At 43.0% G+C, this 23,225-nt stretch overlaps 1 protein-coding gene across 2 annotated transcripts in view; it reads right to left on the bottom strand.

The window, feature by feature from the left end:
- VRK2 (VRK serine/threonine kinase 2) overlaps positions 1 to 22,756 on the bottom strand; it is a 77,593-nt gene extending 54,837 nt beyond the window's left edge. The window contains exons 1-7 of one of the 2 annotated variants that reach the window (XM_048842807.2): positions 22,422 to 22,756; positions 21,379 to 21,519; positions 8,897 to 8,952; positions 8,267 to 8,336; positions 7,423 to 7,510; positions 7,160 to 7,268; positions 5,220 to 5,312 (exon numbers count right to left, since the gene is read on the bottom strand). In XM_048842807.2, the coding sequence (XP_048698764.1) occupies positions 5,220 to 5,312; positions 7,160 to 7,268; positions 7,423 to 7,510; positions 8,267 to 8,336; positions 8,897 to 8,952; positions 21,379 to 21,514 (552 nt within the window). In that variant the 5' untranslated portion in view covers positions 21,515 to 21,519; positions 22,422 to 22,756. The remainder of the gene's footprint in view (positions 1 to 5,219; positions 5,313 to 7,159; positions 7,269 to 7,422; positions 7,511 to 8,266; positions 8,337 to 8,896; positions 8,953 to 21,378; positions 21,520 to 22,421) is intronic. The other variant, XM_048842808.2, reaches the window with a different exon arrangement.
- Positions 22,757 to 23,225: the final 469 nt, after the last annotated feature.

Genomic DNA, 23,225 nt, shown 5'->3' with positions numbered 1-23,225 from the left:
CCTATGTCCAGTCTTGTGAGGTGTGCCAAAGAGTGGGAAAACCCCAAGACCAGGTCAAAGCCCCTCTCCAGCCACTCCCCATCATTGAAGTTCCATTTCAGCGAGTAGCTGTGGATATTCTGGGTCCTTTTCCGAAAAAGACACCCAGAGGAAAGCAGTACATACTGACTTTCATGGATTTTGCCACCCGATGGCCGGAAGCAGTAGCTCTAAGCAACACCAGGGCTAAAAGTGTGTGCCAGGCACTAGCAGACATTTTTGCCAGGGTAGGTTGGCCCTCCGACATCCTCACAGATGCAGGGACTAATTTCCTGGCAGGAACTATGAAAAACCTTTGGGAAGCTCATGGGGTAAATCACTTGGTTGCCACTCCTTACCATCATCAAACAAATGGCATGGTGGAGAAGTTAAATGGAACTTTGGGGGCCATGATACGTAAATTCGTAAATGAGCACTCCAATGATTGGGACCTAGTGTTGCAGCAGTTGCTCTTTGCCTACAGAGCTGTACCACATCCCAGTTTAGGGTTTTCCCCATTTGAACTTGTATATGGCCGTGAGGTTAAGGGGCCATTGCAGTTGGTGAAGCAGCAATGGGAGGGATTTACACCTTCTCCAGGAACTAACATTCTGGACTTTGTAACCAACCTACAAAACACCCTCCGAACCTCTTTAGCCCTTGCTAGAGAAAACTTACAGGATGCTCAAAAAGAGCAAAAAGCCTGGTATGATAAACATGCCAGAGAGCGTTCCTTCAAAGTAGGAGACCAGGTCATGGTCTTAAGGGCGCTCCAGGCCCATAAAATGGAAGCATCGTGGGAAGGGCCATTCACGGTCCAGGAGCGCCTGGGAGCTGTTAGTTATCTCATAGCATTCCCCACCTCCAACCGAAAGCCTAAGGTGTACCATATTAATTCTCTAAAGCCCTTTTATTCCAGAGAATTAAAGGTTTGTCAGTTTACAGCCCAGGGAGGAGACGACGCTGAGTGGCCTGAAGGTGTTTACTACGAAGGGAAATGTGCTGGTGGTGTGGAAGAGGTGAACCTCTCCATGACCCTTGGGCGTATGCAGCGACAGCAGATCCAGGAGCTGTGCACTAGCTACGCGCCAACGTTCTCAGCCACCCCAGGACTGACTGAACGGGCATACCACTCCATTGACACAGGTAATGCTCACCCAATTAGGGTCCAACCTTACCGGGTGTCTCCTCAAGCTAAAACTGCTATAGAACGGGAGATCCAGGATATGTTACAGATGGGGGTAATCCGCCCCTCTGAAAGTGCATGGGCATCTCCAGTGGTTCTAGTTCCCAAACCAGATGGGGAAATACGTTTTTGCGTGGACTACCGTAAGCTAAATGCTGTAACTCGCCCAGACAACTATCCAATGCCATGCACAGATGAACTATTAGAGAAACTGGGACGGGCCCAGTTCATCTCTACCTTGGACTTAACCAAGGGGTACTGGCAGGTACCGCTAGACGAATCTGCCAAGGAAAGGTCAGCCTTCATCACACATCTCGGGCTGTATGAATTTAATGTACTCCCTTTCGGGCTGCGAAATGCACCCGCCACTTTCCAAAGACTTGTAGATGGTCTCCTAGCGGGATTAGGAGAATATGCAGTCGCCTACCTTGACGACGTGGCCATATTTTCGGATTCCTGGGCAGACCACCTGGAACATCTACAAAAAGTCCTTGAGCGCATAAGGGAGGCAGGACTAACTGTTAAGGCTAAGAAGTGTCAAATAGGCCTAAACAGAGTGACTTACCTTGGACACCAGGTGGGTCAAGGAACTATCAGCCCCCTACAGGCCAAAGTGGATGCTATCCAAAAGTGGCCTGTCCCAAAGTCAAAGAAACAGGTTCAATCCTTCTTAGGCTTGGCTGGTTATTACAGACGATTTGTACCGCACTACAGCCAAATCGCTGCCCCACTGACAGACCTAACCAAAAAGAAACAGCCAAATGCTGTTCAGTGGACCGGAAAGTGTCAGAAGGCCTTTAACAAGCTTAAAGCGACACTCATGTCTGACCCTGTACTAAGGGCCCCAGACTTTGACAAACCGTTCCTAGTAACCACAGATGCGTCCGAGCGTGGTGTGGGAGCAGTTTTAATGCAGAAAGGACCTGATCAAGAATTCCACCCTGTAGTGTTTCTCAGCAAAAAACTGTCTGAGAGGGAAAGCAACTGGTCAGTCACTGAAAAAGAATGTTACGCCATTGTCTACGCTCTGGAAAAGCTACGCCCATATGTTTGGGGACGGCGTTTCCACCTGCAAACCGACCATGCTGCACTGAAGTGGCTTCACACCGTCAAAGAAACTAACAAAAAACTTCTTCGGTGGAGTTTAGCTCTCCAAGATTTTGATTTCGACATCCAACACATCTCAGGAGCTTCTAACAAAGTGGCTGATGCACTCTCCCGTGAAAGTTTCCCAGAATCAACTGGTTAAAATCGTCCTTGAGATGTGGAAAATATTGTTAGTCTTTATGTACTTGGTAGTATATTTAGAGATGCATGTGTCTTATTAACTCTGTTTTCCTAGAGCTCCAGGAAGAAATCCCAGCCAGTGTTTCACCCTAGCTGAGATTTGGGGGGCGTGTCATAAATATAAAGGGAAGGGTAAACCCCTTTGAAATCCCTCCTGGCCAGGGGAAAGCTCCTCTCACCTGTAAAGGGTTAAGAAGCTAAAGGTAACCTCGCTGGCACCTGACCAAAATGACCAATGAGGAGACAAGATACTTTCAAAAGCTGGGAGGAGGGAGAGGAACAAAGGGTCTGTCTGTGTGCTGTTCTTGCCAGGGACAGAACAGGAATGGAGTCTTAGAACTTTTAGTAAGTAATCTAGCTAGGTATGTGTTAGATTATGGTTTCTTTAAATGGCTGAGAAAAGCATTGTGCTGAATAGAATAACTATTTCTGTCTGTGTATCTTTTTTGTAACTTAAGGTTTTGCCTAGAGGGGTTCTCTATGTTTTTGAATCTAATTACCCTGTAAGATATCTACCATCCTGATTTTACAGGGGGGATTTCTTTATTTCTATTTACTTCTATTTTTTATTAAAAGTCTTCTTGTAAAAACTGAATGCTTTTTCATTGTTCTCAGATCCAAGGGTTTGGGTCTGTGGTCACCTATGCAAATTGGTGAGGCTTTTTATCCAACATTTCCCAGGAAAGGGGGGGTGCAAGTGTTGGGAGGATTGTTCATTGTTCTTAAGATCCAAGGGTCTGGGTCTGTAGTCACCTAGGCAAATTGGTGAGGCTTTTTTACCAAACCTTGTCCAGGAAGTGGGGTGCAAGGTTTTGGGAAGTATTTTGGGGGGAAAGACGCGTCCAAACAGCTCTTCCCCAGTAACCAGTATTAGTTTGGTGGTGGTAGCGGCCATTCCAAGGATAACGGGTGTAATATTTTGTACCTTGGGGAAGTTTTGACCTAAGCTGGTAAAGATAAGCTTAGGGGGTTTTTTCATGCAGGTCCCCACATCTGTACCCTAGAGTTCAGAGTGGGGGAGGAACCTTGACAGGGCTATTGCCACTCACTTCCCAACTGTGAGGGCTGCTCTCATCTTGGTATTCATGCACTTCAGGGCAGGGGAAAGCAAGTTATAAAGTTCCATGAAAGTGCCCTTACGCATGCGAAAGTTTCGCAGCCACTGGGAATCGTCCCAGACCTGCAACACTATGCGGTCCCACCAGTCTGTGCTTGTTTCCCGGGCCCAGAATTGGCGTTCCACCGCATGAACCTGCCCCATTAACACCATGATGCCCGCATTGCCAGGGCCCGTGCTTTGAGAGAAGTCTGTGTCCATGTCCTCATCACTCTCATCACCATGCTGACGTCGCCTACTTGGCCCGGTTTCGCTTTGGCAGCTTCTGGTGCTGCATATACCGCTGGATAATGCGCGTGGTGTTTAATGTGCTCCTAATTGCCAAAGTGATCTAAGCGGGCTCCATGCTTGCCGTGGTATGGCGTCTGCACAGAAAAAAGGCGCGGAACGATTGTCTGCCGTTGCTCTGAGGGAGGGGAGGGAGGGACGACTGACGACATGGCTTACAGGGTTGGCTTACAGAGAATTAAAATCAACAAAGGGGGTGGCTTTACATCAAGGAGAAACAAAAACAACGGTCACACAGAATGGCTCCCTCAAGGATTGAACTCAAAACTCTGGGTTTAGCAGGTCAATGCTCAAGCCACTAAGCTATCCCTCCCTCTGGTATTTCAGGCAGGACTGAATCTCCATTAAAGTTTTCAAGCTACCCCTGACAGACCTCACCAAAACGACTGTCAGCCATTGATTTCACAGGGGGCGGGAGGCAGCAAATGAATACAAAACAAATCTGGTCTATTTCTTGTTTTGATCCACTCCATCTATCTTTTACATCTTTGGCTGGCAGCAGACGGTGCAGTAGGACTGCTAGCCATCCTCATCTCCTGCCTGCTCACCATAAGATGGTACAACAGGACTGCCTGCAGGACAAAAGAGAATGACCTGGTCAAGTCACTTCTAATTTAGTCCCTGCGCCCATATCTGCCCAGGCGCTCCTGACCAACCTTACCAAGGCGGCCAGGAGCACCTTGGACACAATGAGGATGGTTTTCAGGCCTATTGCACCATCTGCTGCCACAAGGCAATGGGTTGCTGCTGCTGTGTAGCAATGCAGTATCACGTCTGCCAGCACCCAGGAGACATACGGTGACAGCGAACTGAGCGAGCTCCATGCTTGCCATGGTATGGTGTCTGCACGGGTAACTCAGGAAAAAAGGCATGAAACGATTGTCTGCCGTTGCTTTCACAGAGGGAGGGAGGGAAGAAGGGCCTGATGACATGTAACCAGAACCACCCAAGGCAATGTTTTTTGCCCCATCAGGTATTGGGATCTCAACCCAGAATTCCAATGGGCAGCGGAGACTGCGGGAATTGTGGGATAGCTACAAACAGTGCAACACTCCAGAAGTCGACGCTAGCCTCGGTACTGTGGAAGCACTCCGCCAAGTTAATGCACTTAATGCACTTAGAGCATTTTGTGTGGGGGGGACACACTATCGACTGTATAAAAACGATTTCTAAAAAACCAACTTCTATAAATTCAACCTAATTTCGTAGTGTAGACATACCCTTAAGTGGAAAGGAAGGAAAACTGCATAGGACAGAATGAACATCAACAGTGAAAGTGTTATGGCAACAGTATACAGTAATTGTAAAAGATACTGTGTTTACCTCATGTGGATTTGTGTAGCCCAGAAGTAGATTTGCTGCTTTAATGTCACCATGAACATACTCATTTTCATGCATATATTCCAAGGCATCCAACTAGGAAAAAAGTCCAAAAGGGAATGTTTATTTATTATTATTCTCATCATCACCAAAACATACTTCACTTATTCAATGAGCCTCAACTGCCACATTACAGGCTAGAATGTAAGGTAATGATCTGCCCTGCATTAGCAGCAGCCCTCCTGGTTCCCCTGGGACCAGGGATAGATTATATTGTTCTGGGTCTATGCCCATCCCAGTGTACGCTGCCAGATGCACAGGAAAGGAAAGCAAAGCCAAGACTCTGGCCATTTCCTGCCCCATTCTGTCCACTTCCTTCCACTGCTATAATGCAGGTAGCTGATGCTGGAATGTAAGGGCACATGCCAGCTGGGCCACATTTTATCCATATATATCTACCCTATAGATCTTTGAAATTTGTAAAATCTCTTTAAATGTGATTTTAAGGTCTTTTTTCTCATGTTCCATTAATGAAACTAATACTGGAAGGGCTGGGGGAATTCCTAACTCTCCAAAGGGATAACATATCTGGTCCTGATGGTTCACAAAATATTGGACCTTAAGACTGTTAATAGGTCTATGACTAATTATTGCTAACCCTGCACTTCAGATCAGGAGAGGTACTTTCATATTTGATGAGAAGAGAAACATGTTTATAGTGGACTGATTTACACAAAGAAAAAAAATGGCTGTTTGAGAGGCACCCAGTGTTGGAATGTTAAAACCACCGGTCCATCAGTGAAAAGAGATTAGTGACAGAATGCAGGGAAGATGCTAAAGAGGCAATATAAATGCATTTTATTGCATTTATTTGATGATACAGTAGACCCTTGCTATAATGCCCTTTGCAATAGCAAACCTTAAACTATAGCAAACATGGTCCCTGGATCCTGCCTCCAGCTCCACCTGCTGTGGTGGGGGGTTGAGAGCTCCTTTGGCCCCAAGACTGCAAGTTTGTGGGGGGGAGAGGAGGGGAAGAGGAGAGAAAGGGGGCAAAGTGCTCCTTTGGCCCTGGGGCCACCGGACGAGCATTCCCTTGCCATACCACACACATGGCTTGGATCCCCAGGGGTTTGTTATAGCAAGGGGTACTGTGCCACTCTCTCACAAAACAAATGGCATTCCCAAACGACACAGCATATAATCACCCATCAATCTATGCTAGTTTAAAGGAATCTGAAAACAATGATGATACATGTACAATCCTACAGGCTTATTTTGGCCTGTACAATGATGAAGATGTGAAATCAGATTAAATATCCTTCTGCATAACAAAGATGGTGGTGCTGAAAGCACTGTGGCCAAAATTGTCTAACCTGCCTGGCTAACATTAGGCACCTTCAAAATCTCTGAAAATAACGCCACTTAGCTGGTGTGTCCAAATATGGGTGTAGGCGCCTAACTTTAGGCATCCATATTTGAACATTTTGTCTCATCCTGTTACTGAGCCTGATCCAAAGCCCACTGAAGTCAATAGAAGTTTTTCTATTCACTTCGGCTCAGGCCCATAGAGAGCTAGTGTAAAGAGGATCTTGTTTCCACTCCTAATCAATAACACTCAGTTTCATAAAAATAGGTTTCAGAGGAACAGCCGTGTTAGTCTGTATTCGCAAAAAGAAAAGGAGTACTTGTGGCACCTTAGAGACTAACCAATTTATTTGAGCATGAGCTTTCGTGAGCTACAGCTCACTTCATCAGATGTATCATAAAAATGTAATTTGAAGAGGAAAATTAAGACCCTGATTCAGGATGATACTTAAGTATCTATGCAACTTCATGCTGACTTGGGACCGAAATAGATCTCAGCATTTCACAAAGAGCAGATGCATTAGGAGAGTTCAATACATTAAAAACAGAACCACTTCCTTCCCCTCTGCACTTACCATTCGGGCCCCAAGTTGAAGAACTGTTTCTTTTTTAAACCGGTGTCCATCATTGTCCAAGATTCTTTGCAGGTCTACACCTAATCTTTCCATGACCATGAATCTGTAACTATTAGAAAATACACAAGTGAGGAATCCTTGTAAGACACGGGGTACAGATAGCTTTATATCAACAAGCTCAAAACATACTTCATTTAATTGAAAATAAATCTTCGGGCAACTATGAGCCCAACAGCGTTGACTCCAATTCACCTTGTTATTACCTTTTTCCATTGTATTTAGCCAAGCCTGATCCCCAGAACACTGGAATTCCTAAAAATCCTATTTGTCTGAGCCTCATCCACTTTTTGACTGTCAAAATAATAATAGATAAGACAGAATTTAAGGTAGTTTGAGAATCTACAGTTTAACCTTAGTATTTAGCTATCATTAGAATCTTTGTTGTTAAAATGAAAACACATACAGGTAACTATTTTAACCTAACAGCCCAATTAAAAAGTTCAGCAAGTAACTTTCTGCAAAAGTAAAGCTCTGTGTTCCTTTGATATATGCTTCTCTGAGTCATAACAACACAATAGGAATCCAGTCAGTAGCTGAGAAAAAATAATTCCTTTACAAACTTTACTTTTTGAATTTACCTTCTTGAATAAACAGTGGATCAACAGAGTATGCAATTAGGCCTCAATCGAGCAAAATACTTAAGTACATGTGCAATTTTTGCTCATCCGAAGTCATTGGGACTGCTACTATGAGTAAAGAGCTTGCAGGTTCAGTGCCTAAATTACTACTAAATCTTCCAAACACTTATGCATGTGAGTAACTTCATTCCTGGAACGGTTATTGGCCTTACTAAGTAGTCCTTGCAACACCTCTGTCCATAGCCTAAAATATGGACTATGGAGAGAGGCTAGTTCTCCCTCAGATTTGTCACCCTACTAGTCCTGATTCTATTTTCACTTACACCAGTGAGAATAAAACTAATGTAAACCAGACCAGAATCAGTCCCAGTGTTTGAAGTATGCTTGATATAAAAGCTTCAAGATATCAATTGCTCTAATTGGAAAAATATACCTTTTAATTTTATTTTGTTTTGCTGATATTACTTACTGTGCTCTTGTTTTGCAGCTCTCTGGTAAAACTTCAATTCAGAAAACAAAGGCCCATTTTCAAGATATTCCTATAGAGGAACAAATAAATTTGGTGTGATAAAGTGAGTTGGGGGAAAAAAAAAGGAGTTCCTAAATAATAATAGTTCCAAGTGGGTTAAAATCCATTTTTTTAAAAAAAAGATACACTATGACATTTGACAAAAGTTATTTTACATAAAATATAGCCAGTATATTGTTTTAAAAACCAATCACTTCTGTTGGCAAAACAAGCTGTTCACTGCAAATGCTCAAAGGAAAACATGTAATACAGACTAACACAAGTACTATTTAGGAAATTAAATTAATACATTTTAACTTCAGTCACTGTATATTCTTAAATATGCAGTCTGATTCCCTCCCCCCCCCCCCCCCCCCACTGTGATGTCCATGGTTAGTAATGGAAGCAAAGAAACAGCAAGCATTAAGGAATCACAAAACACTCCTCCAGCAGACAAATTATGCTGTGATGGAAGAATGGCACACACAAAAAACATGCAATGCAACTCAATGCTCCAAATAAGAATAAATAGAAAATACATGAGAAAATGCTAGTACTTTAAATAATTTAGAAGTGAGATATGAACATTACCACTTTAATTACATGCACAGCCTCATCTTCTACAGGAATATGAACATGAGAGGAAGCTGTAAAAATCAGAGAGATGGTGATGAAACTTCCCCCAACAGTCAATATAATTGCAACTAAACAGCAAAACATGTAGTTTTGGTCAAAACAAAAAAAAAGAGGGTGGGAGGAGAGGGGAAGGAGACATTTCTCAAAACTGTTAGAAATGTTTTCCTTTTGAAATTTTGTCCAAATTTCAAAATTAAAAAAACTTCAACCTATTTTGATAATACTTGTATGTATTAATCCTACAGTAGAAACTCAGAGTTACGATCACCAGAGTTACGAACTGACCTGTCAACCACACACCTCATTTGGAACGAGAAGTATACAATCAGGCAGCAGGAGAGACAAAAAAAGAGCAAATTTAGTATAGTACTGTGTTCAACGTACACTATTAAAAGAAAGGGAATGTTTAAATAAAAGATTTGACAAGGAAACTGTTTCTGTGCTTATTTCATTTAAATTAAGATGGTTAAAAGCAGCATTTTTCTTCGGCATAGTAAAGGTTCAAAGCTGTATTAAGTCAACGTTCAGTTGTATACTTTTGAAAGAACAACCATAAAGTTTTGTTCAGTTACAAACATTTCAGAGTGTCGAACAACCTCCGTTCCTGAAGTGTTTGTAACTGAGGTTCTACTGTACTTTCAGTGGAATGTGTCAACCCAATCTTAACTACAGAGCCACGAGAGCACCTCTACTACATATTCACACCAAACTTTTGTGAAACTATGTTATATTAAAATAGACTAATTGGTTTTCTATTTCCTAAACCATTCAGTCAGTTGGGTCTCTATGTATGCTTCCAGTCAATCTGTTGTCATGACAAAGAGACTCTACTAGAGTTATGCCCTATGCCATGCTGCCAGATGGGGTTGTCTGCTTTCCCTATTTCAATTTAATCTGGCCCTTGAGCCTTGATTGCCACTCTGGAATTATTTGTTTAGTCACTGATCTGAGTTGTGGAGAGTGCAGATACAACCCATCCAAAGAGGGGACCAGTGATTGTGCCTCTTAGTGCAAAAAAATTCAAAACACTAACTGAACATATTTGACAATTACAGGCTACAAAACAGAATCCCTTTGCACAATAGGCATCTATTTTTTTCTGACCCTGAGAGAACTCTGTTCCCTTGGATGTCACTGAAGCATACGGGACCACATCAGGAAGAGAGGATAAAAAACCTAATTTGTTTTAAGATTGATCTTAATAAATTTATGGAGGGGACAGTGTGTTGAGATTGCCTAAAATGGCATATGGCCTATCCGGAACTGCTATTAGCAGATATCTCCAATGGCGAAAGATTGTAAACCAAAGGGGGAGGACTCTTGAGTTGCTGAAGAGAATTCTTTCCCAGGTGTCCAGAGTGGATCTTACCACATGCAAGACTTATCCACACTGACACATCATTCCATCAATTGCTATTGGCCAAGATGGTCAGGGATGCAATCCTATGCTCTGGGTGTCCCTAAACATCTGACTTCTAGATGCTGGGACTGAATGACAGGGGATGGATCACCCAATAAAGTGCCCTCTTATCTTCACTCCCTCCATCGGAAGATAGGATACTGGGCTAGGCGGACCTTTGGTCTGACCCAGTACGGCTATTCTTTTTTTCTTATGCTCAGGACCTAACTAATCACTAAACCTGGGGTCAGGAAGGAATTTCCCCCCACGTCAGATTGGCAGAGACCCTAGTACTTTTTTCACTTTCCTCTGCAGCATGGTGCACAAGCCACTGGCTGGTTTGAACTAGGGTAAATGGTTGATTCTCTGTAACTTGAAGTCTTTAAATCAAGATTTGAGGACGACAGTAACTCAGCCAAAGTTTATGGGCATATTACAGGAGTGGAGGTGGGTGAGGTTCTGTGGCCTGCAATGTGCAGGTGGTCAGAATAGATGATCGTGATGATCCCTTCTGGCCTTAAAGTCTATGAGGGAAAGAAGGTAAATTTAAAAATATATATATCATACATGGCAAAGTATTACAATGTCCAGTGCAATATCCTATACAGACTATAACAGGAGGAATGTTTAAAGCAACTATTTGTAAATACTGATATATCCAAAGTTGCTCATGTTGTTAGCATTGTGACAGACATATCACTGTATTGCTTTTTATTAACCATTTATATATTGAATATACAATGTTGTAGCCATGTTGATCCCAGGATATTAGGGAGACAAGATGGGTGAAGGAATATCTTTTATTGGACCAACTTCTGTTGGTGAGAGAGACAAGCTTTCAAGCTTACAGAGAGCTCTTCTTAAGGGCTTGTGTGTAAGCTCAAAAGCTTGTCTCTCTCTCACCAATAGAAGTTGGTCCAATAAAAAAAATACTACCTCACCCACCTTTTCTCTTTATGTTGGGAGGCAGTTGGATACTATATTTATCCACTATGGTCCACAAGTGAGGACGACTATTTTTGCATATAATAAACATAACACATTTTTTAAAATGGATTATTATGCAGTTACTTAACAGACTGGAAAGGCTCCGAAGGTTTAACAGCCTGATTATACCTCACAGACCAGCACCACATACTCTCCTGCAAGTTTAGCCCATAGTTAATTACTCTATAAGACACATAATTAGCTATGTGCTAAGCTCATTCTATGTGGTAGCACATGGCTATACATAATACTACAATCAGTTAAATCCTAGACTACGGGCTAATAAGCAGACACCCTGTAGGAGAGCAGTGCTGGAATGCAGGAGCACTCTGATGGCATATAAGTACACACAGAGTACCAGGCGCACTATATGGTTGGACTGTGTTAGCAAAGGTACTCCAAAATAATATGGCAATTGTGTAATTCTCCAGATTCTGGCTATGGCATACACATTTTACTTACACTAGCTGCAAAAAAAGTGGGATGCATTGTAGTTCAAGAATTATTTTTGAAATGTATCTTGAATCTCTAGAACTTTTGCTTTCAGCATTGGTGGAAATATTGTTATAAGTTACAACTACTGCACCAGAGAAAAGTAACTGAAGGATGACATTAAAAATACAAGCTGAAATAAGGTCTACATTCTTCACCACAATTTCCAATTACTGTGTCTAGGCAATGCAGAAAATATATCAAATTAACTCATTTCCAGAATTTCCTAGCTTTGCCCAGTGACAGCAAGCTGGGCTAAGATCTCACCATCAGCCTTAACTATGAATTCATGGAGTTTGTTGACTTGCACCACAATCTTAATTAATCAGTCTTTCTGTGTTTAAATATGACAAGGTAACAATAGAATTTCTGGATGAACTGAGATTCCCTAGGACTGCATAGCACAACTGCATTCAGCGTGACAAAGAAACATGCCAGTTTTATTTGCCAGTTCAAATGTGCCAGCTTTAGTTTTAGCAGTTTAATCTGTGGCAGTCATGTTTGGAATATTGTGAAGTATTCACAATGGTTCTCATAAAAATCAGTTTGTAGACAAAGTTTACACAGTGGAAAAGAAAAGCAGTGTATTTGGCAGTGAGGAAAAATATCCCTGTTCCTGTCCCCAGCTGGTCTCAACGCTGCTGCTGGCTATTTGGGAGATAAAAGCTCATATTGGAAGCATGAATAAACTCAAGAAGCCTTTTTATCATCTTTTGCCATGTTTTCCAGGGGATATGAAAATGTGTAGTGATATTGTCCTCTCAGCTCTGTTTACACAGGAATAAAACAAAACCCATGATTCAAAAATTAACACAGTACTCAAAAGCTAGGGCTAAGAACTGCAAATTAGTTGATATAAAAGTAATGAAAAGACTAGTGAAATCCTGGCCCCACTGAAGTAAATGAAAGTTTAGCCATTTACTTCAACAGGGCCAGGATTTCACCCACTGTGTTTAATGTAAAGAAAGTTTTGATTTATGTAAACATCCTAAAGAATCATTTTCAGAACACTGGCTTGATCATAAATAAAAACAATCAGCAATGGCAATAATTAAAAAGACTAAATATTTACCATCTACAGTTGTTAAATTATTGTGGTATTGTTGGATCATATTAAAGAAATTCTATATTAAAATCACAAATGAGTTTGATTCCCCACAGTTTAAATTCCAGGGTATTACTAATTAAGAGGTCCCTTCGTTTTTGGTACTGTTTCTCTCCCTCTATGTGTGAAACTTGCAAGCTGCTAATTGTGTTAGTACATTCTAAGACAGTCTGTTCTCAAAGCAATTCTTTGTAACAACTACTACTCACACAGACTCAAAGCAATATTCTGTAACAACAGAAACAGCACCCAGAGACTCCCCGCCCTTTTGTTGTATTCATCTCGCTTTGTTAACAAGTGTGATTAAAATAGAGGATGTATGTGGACGGATGCTTGGTGTGGATAATAACTGAATGATCAGGGAGGTGCCAGCCTAAGAATCCAGTGTCCAATAGCTGAAGAAGGCGTCAAGTGGAAATAACCCGAGGACCCCCGGAGGGCAGACTGGAATCCACCCAACAGCCTCAAGAATGGGAGAACCAAAGAACAAGATAACATCTGGCAACACGGAGCCGACAGGAATGTGCCATCTCCTGATTGATTCAGCAACAGCATGATGAAGCAATTCCCATAGACTGGCATAGGAAGAGATTCTTATAAAAATGGACTCTAGAAAGTGAAAACTTTGGGGTCTGATTCTGCAAACCAACTTCCAAGAGCAACAGATGAGCATCTGACAAGGCCCTGCTCCCTCCTCATGTCCAGGCCACCTGGCCAGTGGCTTGGCATGAGCAACTCTAAGGCAACCTTGCAGAACCTGTGTGTGTGTGTGTATGAATGAATGTGTGAATAAATATGAAATTGAATGGAATGTTATAGCTATAACTGACTGCTTACTATGATTCTTTCTGTATTCACAATAAATCTGGCATTTTGCCTTTTCCCCTTTAATAAGATCCTGATGGTTTTTATTTTATTGGTATAACAGTATTACCTATCAGAATGCCATGCAGAAACAACGCCTAGTTTTAATAGAGCCCTTTGTATTTTTCCCCTTTTGTTTTCTTTCAATATCTCATGGAATTGATAATTTCAGTCCTTCAAGTCTTTACACTCTAAGTTTCCTGAGAAAGGACTTCTCATGATTTTATCCCATGCTCTATCATTTCCTGGCTAGACTAATTTCTGAGAAGCCTTTAGAAATGGTCTCTCTCTCGTATTCCTTTGTGAATTTGGGGTTCTATTAAGCAGATATTATATACACAGGCCTTTAAAGTAGAATCTTGTGGATTTGGCTTCTATAGCACCTGGCTAAGATATTCAGCAGAAAACTGAGCTCCAAGGCAAACCTATTTTGTGGGGCATGTGTAAATGCTTCCAGTACAACACAGTTCTGGTGAAAATTTTATTATAATTTCTGTCATCTTTTAATGAAACTTTAATCCTAATTCACCAGAGCCAAAATTTTGCCTTCCAGAGCTAAGACAGACACTGTCTAACTTGCAAAGTTAATCTAGCTGAGCTGGAGTAGATAAGACATATCCTTTAACCTCAAAAAGAAAAGGAGTACTTGTGGCACCTTAGAGACTAACCAATTTATTTGAGCATAAGCTTTCATGGATCAGATGAAGTGAGCTGTAGCTCACAAAAGCTTATGCTCAAATAAATTGGTTAGTCTCTAAGGTGCCACAAGTACTCCTTTCCTTTTTGCGAATACAGACTAACACGGCTGTTACTCTGAAACCTTTAACCTCAGGAACAAAAGCCGTTTCAGCATTCTTGAATGGGAGTCCAGGCCTTTAACTCTTAAACTTGATGCATGCACTGGTTTCTGGAATGACTGCACTCCTTCTCATCTGCAAGGCTGACACTGTGACCACTCAGAAGGTACTATGTCAGTTTCAATACGGCATAGGTGCTGATCAAAAATGGATTTAGAGGGGCACCTTGCATATTGCAGCAAATGCCATATCTTAGGGCAGAAGTTCCTCCTGTTATCATACAATGCCAATTTAGGGACACATGCTTCATGGCATGATATATCACATTGCATCTCTAGATGCTCATGGCCATCAAAGAATTCATTTCTGCTGATTCTCCTCCTTCTCCCTCCATCTCCTTACTTTGTATATATCTTTATCATGATTTGCTACAAACTCAACATATCCCGGGCAATCTCCATAGTGCAGAGTATTATACCTTTAGGAAATCACATCGGAAGTAACCTATAGCTGGACCTCTTTTCTACCCATATCTTAACACATACAAAAAAAGTTATACCTACAGTAACATCCGACCTCCCTACTCCTAACTACCATCTAGAAATGGACCAGAAATCTCTATGCCTTCACCTTTCATCTTCGGAGACTTATGTTATGATGTAACCATCTAATGAATATGTACAAAGGACATACAAGCACTGGCAGTGGTGAGGAAGGAAATTTCTAGCTTGTACATGGATGTTGAAATGCAAAGCAGACTTAACAATGATGCTAGAACCTTAACTGAGTATTGTGTGATGTTTTTGCATTTAAATTTTCAGCCCTAACTGTGTATTAAAGAAGTCATTGCTGTGGGAAATAGAGAATGATTTATGTAAAGACCAGCATCAATCACTAGCCATGATAAGGAAGATAAATGAGTGTCTGGTATTCTCTCTCACTTGCACCCTTCTAAACTTTTCTTTAATTCTCCCACGTACTGCCACTATTCCCTAAAGGACTTTAAATTGGGCATCGTATCATGGAAATATGGTATTGTTCCCTGTTTCCTTTGCTTTTTTCTCTCCCATCAAATGAATAGGAAGATTCTGTCTGAGCTCTATCATGGTAAGCCACTGGTAGAGTGTAGGTAACAGAAGGAAAGCTCTAATATGGATCAGCCTAGGTAGGACAGGCTTGTCAACCATAGTACTCTTCCTCGGCATAAGCAGTAGCTTGAAACTGATTCAGAAGAGCACTCCTAGACAGTTTCAAATTGCTTCCAGCAATGGAGGGAAACTCTGCTCTTCAGGAGCGTAGGGAGGAATCACATTGCTGGTAAGCCTTCTGCTGTTAGAGGGACTCTAGAGAGACGTGAAAATTAAGAGGAAGAGAAGGTGCAGAGCAAAGAGGACACTTGAAAGTGAAGGCAGAAATATGTAAAAGGGAAGAGCATTAGGGGAAAACACAAGCACTTTTCTATATAGAAAAGTTTAGGTGCCATATTCCTGAAATGGCTGAATCCAAGTGCACCACTGAATCCAAGAGCTCAGGGTCAGTTAATAGCTTTCCACAGCTTTGATTTAGTGAACAAAGCCTTCCAGGAAATGCATCTGTGGTAAATATATGTTGCATAAGTAGTATAAAATTTTTCAAGTACATTGTTAAAGATTAATGGAGTATGGCATATACTTAATAGGGAATTAAGCTGTAACAATGCACATCAAAAACTTTATACTACTGCTGTAAAACTACTTATTAAAAGATACAGCCAGCAAAGTTAACCTTCATTTTTATAAAATTGCTGTGCTGTTCACATTTTGCAGACATTCAAACCTAGCATGGCCCATTTTGTTCAGTTCTCTAGAATTTCCTCTGGATTAGCTCCTCATTTCAAGTTTAGTAGTTACTCCACAACACAGAGCAATATATATACATATGAACAGAACTCTACTCCTCTCAAGAAGGGGGTGAAAAAGACATATCTCAGCCACAGGACTACCTAAATGAGACCTAGTTCTTATTCATTAGTATGTATTTCTAAGGAACTGACCATGTGAAGTGAGAACTCTTGAACACCACTAAAGACAATGGGATTAGAGAGTGCTCAAATCTTTGCAGAACCAGGCCCAAACTGAGCTGCTGGCTGGTATTATTTCAGCCACAATGTCTGTCATAATTAGGGCCCTACCAAATTCACAGTCCATTTTGGTCAATTTCAGTCATAGGATTTTAAAAATCATAAATTTTATTATTTCAACTATTTAAATTTGAATTTCACAGTGTTGTAATTGTAGGGGTCCTGATCCAAAAGGGAGTTGCAGGGGGGTTGCAAGGTTATTGTAAGGGGGGTTGCAATACTGAGACCCTTACTTCTGTGCTCTTGGTGGTGGCGGCAGCGCTAAGTTCAGAGCCAGGCAGCCGGAGAGCAGCGGCTGCTGGCCGGGAGCCCAGCTCTGAAGGCAGAGGCACCACCACCAGCAGCAGCGCAGAAGTCAGGATGGCCTGGTATGGTATTGTCACCCTTACTTCCACGCTGCTGCCTGCAGAGCTGGGCCCTCAGTCAGCAGCTGCCCCTCTCTGGCTGCCCAGCTCTGAAGGCAGCAACACAGAAGTAAGGGTGGAATAGTATAGCATTACCATCCTTACTTCTGCACTGCTGCTGGCGAGGCGCTGCCTCCAGAGCTGGGCACACAGCCAACAGCCGCCGCTCTCCAACTGCCTAGCTCGGAAGGCAGTGCATAAGTAAGGATGGCAATATTGCAAGACCCCTAAAATAATCTTGTGACCCCCCTGCAACTCCCTTTTGGGTCAGGACCCCCAATTTGGGTAACGCTGGTCTCCCCTGGGAAATCTGTATAGTATAGGGTAAAAGCACACAAAAGACCAGATTTCACAGTCTGTGATGCATTTTTCATGGCCGAGAATTTGATAGGGGCCTAGTCATAATGAATATGAGAAATAAGATTCCTTGTTTTGGACCTTTCTTTACAGCACAGAGTCAATCTTTGCTGATAAGTCTGATCCATTTCCTGTTTCAGCTGAGTTATGCACTGCTGAGTCAATCTGCTATGTTCCTCTTTCTAATTTCTGTGTTACAATTGGAACTAAGCCTCCATCTTAGTGCCATAACCAGTACCGGGTCTCCCTTCTGATAGAAAGTAGAAGTAAACAAGAATGACATTTGCAAAGATTCTACCAAACAGCTATATTTTTTTCCAGCTATTCCTGCTATACTCATTAGGAACACAAAACCAAAATATACAATGGCCCTAGACTGCAATATCATTCCATACCACTCCTCTGGCTGCTCTCTGCCTCAGCATGGTGGGATTCAAAGAGCATTACACCACAAGAGTTGAAGTCATCTGTGGTCTGTGTGGTCAGAAAGAAAACCAGTAAAATCTGCATGAAACATGTACCAATCTCCATGCAATATACCATTTACAAGGTCTTGTATGGTTTTCCTGTAATAGGAAATGCCCTAGTAGATTTGGTACACAATTAATTTTTTTTGCTTTAGATTGAGAATTACTTACACTGAATTATTCCTCCTTCACTGTTGCACCAGATGTTCTAAACATGTACCCTATGAGAGTAATCTGGGTTCCACCGGAGAAAAGTGTTGTTATAATAAACAAAACCACATTCTCAATTCAGTTTCCCCTCATCACTACATCAGAGTCCCACGAATCATTCTCACTTCTCTGTGGGAACCTTTGTAAGTTTCCATTCCCCAACCTTCCATTACTTTCTTTTTCCCCCTCCCAACAAATAATCCTTGACTAGCAATTTCAGGAGGCATCTTGACTTCATTCCATTGCTCATGCTGGGGTATATTTTCTTATGGTAATGCTTCCTATATATGCTCTAGACATAGGATCTCTCCAAGGCAACTGACTGATGTTTAAGAGAAGGTCATAAAAGAAATCATGTACATCAAAAGAAAAATGTAAATATCAGAACAGCTCTGTCCCTCACCTCTTCTGTGACTGCACATTTCTGAGGGGCCTTGGTTACTGATCTCACCCTGGGAACAGGGGTGAAAGTAAAATGCAGCTCTTACCAGTACAGGGCTGCTCTGGCCCCGCCCCAGAAGGGGCATGGCCCCGGGCGTAAGGGGCGGGGGGGTCAGCGTCCCCGGGCCCATCCATCTGTGCTCCCTGGCCCGCGCTGCCCGGGGCTCCAGTGGCAATTTAGACGGCCCAGGGCAGCTACTTCTTTTGCCCCCACCCCCCGTCAGCAGCGCTGCCCTTTTTGCACCCCCCATTGGCTGCTCTGCCGGGTCATCGCTGCGCAAAAGGGGCAGTGATGTTAAAGTAGCGCTTTAAAGTCAGTTGTATGGGCCGGTACTGGAGGCTACCTTTTACCGGTATGCCATACCGGCCCATACCCCCTTACTTTCACCCGTCTGGGAAGGCTATGAATAGAATTCTATAGAATGGAATGAGACAGAGATAAGACAACTAGGATTTTTTTTTTGTTTTCTTGGCCTTGAGCAACAGATGCTGATCAAGCACCTCCCAAAAGAGTGTATTAAGAAAGATTAATATTAAGACAGAATATTATTGGACACTGGTTGATTAAAGCAGAGTTTGCCTGCTTCTTCTTTTACTAATGGAACATATGGGGAAGCAAAGGACTGGAGTGAAATATGTCTTAATGTGGATTAAACTGAGCATCTTTTGAAGAAGCGTCAAGCACATATTAGTTTGTCTCTGTATGCTTAAATGATTGGCAAGTGGTACAGGACTGAATGTATGAAGAGCAATCAGAAGCAGTGGTATTTAGGTTGCTAATGAAATCATCTTTCTCTCCTCTATGCAGTCATACAGTGGAATGGATGCCATCCTCTTTTCCATTCTAGAAAGCAGGACATCTTGGTTAATCGCAGCCTTGTTCACAGTTTTTCTTCTCAGTTTCTTATGACTGAAATGGTAGATGTCAGAGTGTGCAGATAAGATTGATGATTTTTGCTATAATTTACAACCACCATTGCTGACGGAACAGTTTTAAGGCATCCATTTTATTTAGAGCACTAACATACCAGTCCTCAGGTAGAACCAGTCTCCAAGAAGTAAAATGTGGGTTTTCGTGACTGTGCACAGTCACTACCCAGCTCTGTGCTTTGCCACACCAAACACAAGGAAAAAATATGGAGGAATTCTGCTCAGTCCCAGCTGTTCCTGAGCAGGAAAGCAAATATCTGGAACAAGGACATCAATGCATGACAGATGGAACAGAAAAAATACAAGAGACACTACTGCATCTATCATCAAGAAAACAGTGGCACATACTTATGGCTGAATAGGATGTAACGAACACCCGTAAGTTCTGCTACAGAAAGTAAAAGCTTGTTCCACATTCACCAAGGCTCCAGTCATTTTCTCCATGTGGGCAAACTCCTGTGCTTCTGCTTCCAGTGTAGCTCTGTGTGGGCAAAGAGGATCCACCCATGCAGAAGAAGTTGCAGTTAAAAAGACAAAAGAACTGAGAAATAAGTCATTTGGTATATGGCGCTTGTTCTAATGAAAAATTGACTTGTTCCAGGGGTCTAGAAACCATGCAACAAGGAAAGCTTCTGCTGTCTTCAAACGTATTACCATATAATCTTCTAACAAAGCAATTTGTATGAGCTAAATGTCATAGCACATAAACAGAAAGAGTGGAAAATAGAAAATAAAGAAGTGGCACAAAGAATGGATGCCAAAAAATGCAATTACACTTTCCATGACAAAATAAATGGAGAAAAATTAAAAAGGTACAACAGATTTTTGTATGTGCAATGCACATTCAATCCACATATTGAAGTGCCTTGATCAGCAGGTTTTGAATATTAATACCCCAGGTCTGGGAACACTAGTTAACATACCGCTATCTAACTTAAGAAGAGCATGTTTGCCTTTAGGGATGATGGGTTGTACTGATGTTGCTATTCAGGACTAATTCTTCACTGCTCTCAGTACAAGCTCAATGTAGTTCCTGACAGATTTTCATTGTAGACTAGTTCCCATATTTATCCTGCATGTGTGTGGTACAGGAAAAGTCCATCATGCTGCTTTGTAAACAGATTTTTCTCTTTTATAGAGACCAACAGTAGTAATTTACATGTTGATATAAATGATCCCGAAGTGTTTTACAAACTATTTATCACTTTTTCACCACTGAAAAGCAGCTACCTCTGAATAGAAATATAGCATCTGTTGAAGAGCATGCAGCTATACTATGCCATTTTGGACAAGTGAAGAGTACCGTTTTCAGCTGAAACTGCTGGAAAAAGTGTGGCTTTAATTCATACATAGCACCAAAGTTAATACTACTATTGCTATAAAATGTGTAATTAGTTCTTTAATGACCAAACGCTCTGTATCTTGATTTTATGTCTCAGCTGAAAGATGGCACCTTCAACAGCCAATGCCCCTAACAGCACTTTGGAGCACTGGATCAGTACTGACTTGAGTTACTGCCACATACTGAATCACCATATCCTACAGCACTTACTATTGCTACTCTCTGGCAATCTTCTGCTCAAGCGCTGCCCTATAGGTGCCCAAGGTATATGCTTCACGCTGCAGGCTCTACAAGCAGTACTCTGAACAATCCAGGAAAGAATCATGCAGTTCCTTCAGGAAAACTTCTCAATCACCTGAGCATTCAGCTGAGTGCTGTTTAAGATCGTGAAACACATTCTGGCACCTCTTGTTGTTTCTTTAGTGGATTAGCAACAACTTTTTTTTAAACCATTTTGTTTTAAAGGATAAAGTAGAACAGACAACTCACAGAAATACTCTCATAATTAACACTCATGCTTTACCTAAATAGATCAATCCAAATCCTCCCTGGCCAATTATATTGCCCAGCCTCCACTCTTTTCCTTCAGTGTCTTTCATTATCATTCCTTTGGGAAGGGGGACAGGGAGCTTGCTTTTTCCACACCCTTTAGGTGGCATCACACCTTGAAAGAAAAGAAAATGAAACCAGTATGAAAGAAAACGAAACCTTCCAATTCCCTTGTTCCAAAACGAAAATCATAGTTAAGTCTTCCACAGCCTTGCACCTGAGTAATAACTTATTCCTGTGCAAAGAGGGTTTAAAATGCTACCAAATAGTGTTTTATTCCAGTTCAAAGTGAAGGTAAATGACTACAGGGAGGCAAGGCCTAAACAACGAGGGGGGCAATCCCATTCAAGCAACAACATTATTACTAGGTGAGTGGCTGAGACAGAGGGATGGAAGGAAAGTTGCACTGAAAGAATCTACAAACATGCAACCTGGCATGAGTCCACAGTACAGCCTTTAAACTATGAGTTGATAGTTTAGGAATATGCACCATTATAAAAATAATCAGTGGACTACAGAACAACCACCTGAGTCTGCACTCTGTTCTTTACTAAGCTCAGTGAGGTGAGATGCATCATCCCGGGTGGCTTTGGGGGTCTAAACATCTGGTTTGAAATACCAAGACCCCACTCTGGAACCATGTGTTCGAAGGTGGGCAGGCCTGACTGAGAGGGAGCCCTTTATCCTTTCACACAAGCCCCGAGTACTTGCTGTCAGTGGGATTTTTCAGACTCTCAAAGCACTTTACACAGGTGGCTGGTGCTATCTGCCCTGCACGGGTCTCTTACACCTTTTTCCGGGGCTGACTTTGGCCTGAGTGGTTCTCTTAGCCCACTGGCGAGCGCAGCCGGGGAGAACAGACCGGCTAAAGGAGATGGCAGCAGACGGGGGAAGGCTGCCCAGGTGCTCCTACTCCCCGCTCTGCTCCAGGCGATTTCCCAACAACTCCCCCAGCTTCCCTCCCACCTGCAGCCTTGCTCCGGCCGCCCCAAGCTCCCTCCGACACCCCCGGCTCACCCAGCTCCTTTCAGAGAGCTGCTCCTGCTCTCCACCCCCCGCCAATCCCCGCAGCTACTGGGGGCTCCTTCTCCCTCGCGGGCTCCTTCTCCAGGGCACCGCAGCAGCCACAGACTCTTCCCAGGCCGGTCGGATCCGCGCGGCCCCGCCTCAGGCCGCCGGCGCCCCCCGCCTTCCTCGTGTAGCCGGGCCGGGCCAGCCTCGGAGCGGAGGAGCAGCGGCCGGAGAGCCCAGGAACCCCGGCGGCCCGGCAGTCACATGGGGGATGAGTGACAGCAGCCGGGGGAGGCGTGCGAGGAGCCGCGCCGGGTGCGGCTCGGGGAGCGTGGGCGCGGCTTCCTGTGGGCTCGCCCCAGTGCCCGGCGGCGGCGGGGGAAGCGCCTGTGAGAGAGAAGCCGCGGCTCAGCGGGAAAGAGTGCGGGCTGCGCCTGATGTGCCCGCTCGTCCGAGGGGGGGCGGGATTGTCAAACAGTGGGTGTCCTACCTCGCATTGGACGGGCACACTCGGAACATGCCCCGCTTCAGCATGAAGTGCTCTAAATATTAAACCAATACTAAAGAATGAACTAAAGTGCCTGGCTGTTTGGGGGCCACATGTTCCCTGCCCTGTGGAAACGCTGGGGAGCCCTGTGGGAATCATGAATCATAGAATATCAGGGTTGGAAGGGACCTCAGGGGTCATCTAGTCCAACCCCCTGCTCAAAGCAGGACCAATCCCCAATTTTTGCCCCAATCCCTAAATGGCCCCTTCAAGGATTGAACTCTCAACCCTGGGTTTATTAGGCCAGTGCCACCAGAGGTGGT

Source organism: Caretta caretta, chromosome 3, assembly GCF_965140235.1.
Source record: "Caretta caretta isolate rCarCar2 chromosome 3, rCarCar1.hap1, whole genome shotgun sequence".
Taxonomy (NCBI): domain Eukaryota; kingdom Metazoa; phylum Chordata; order Testudines; family Cheloniidae; genus Caretta; species Caretta caretta.
The sequence above is the reverse complement of the archived record's forward strand: the minus strand, read 5'-3'. Positions and strand labels throughout refer to the sequence as shown.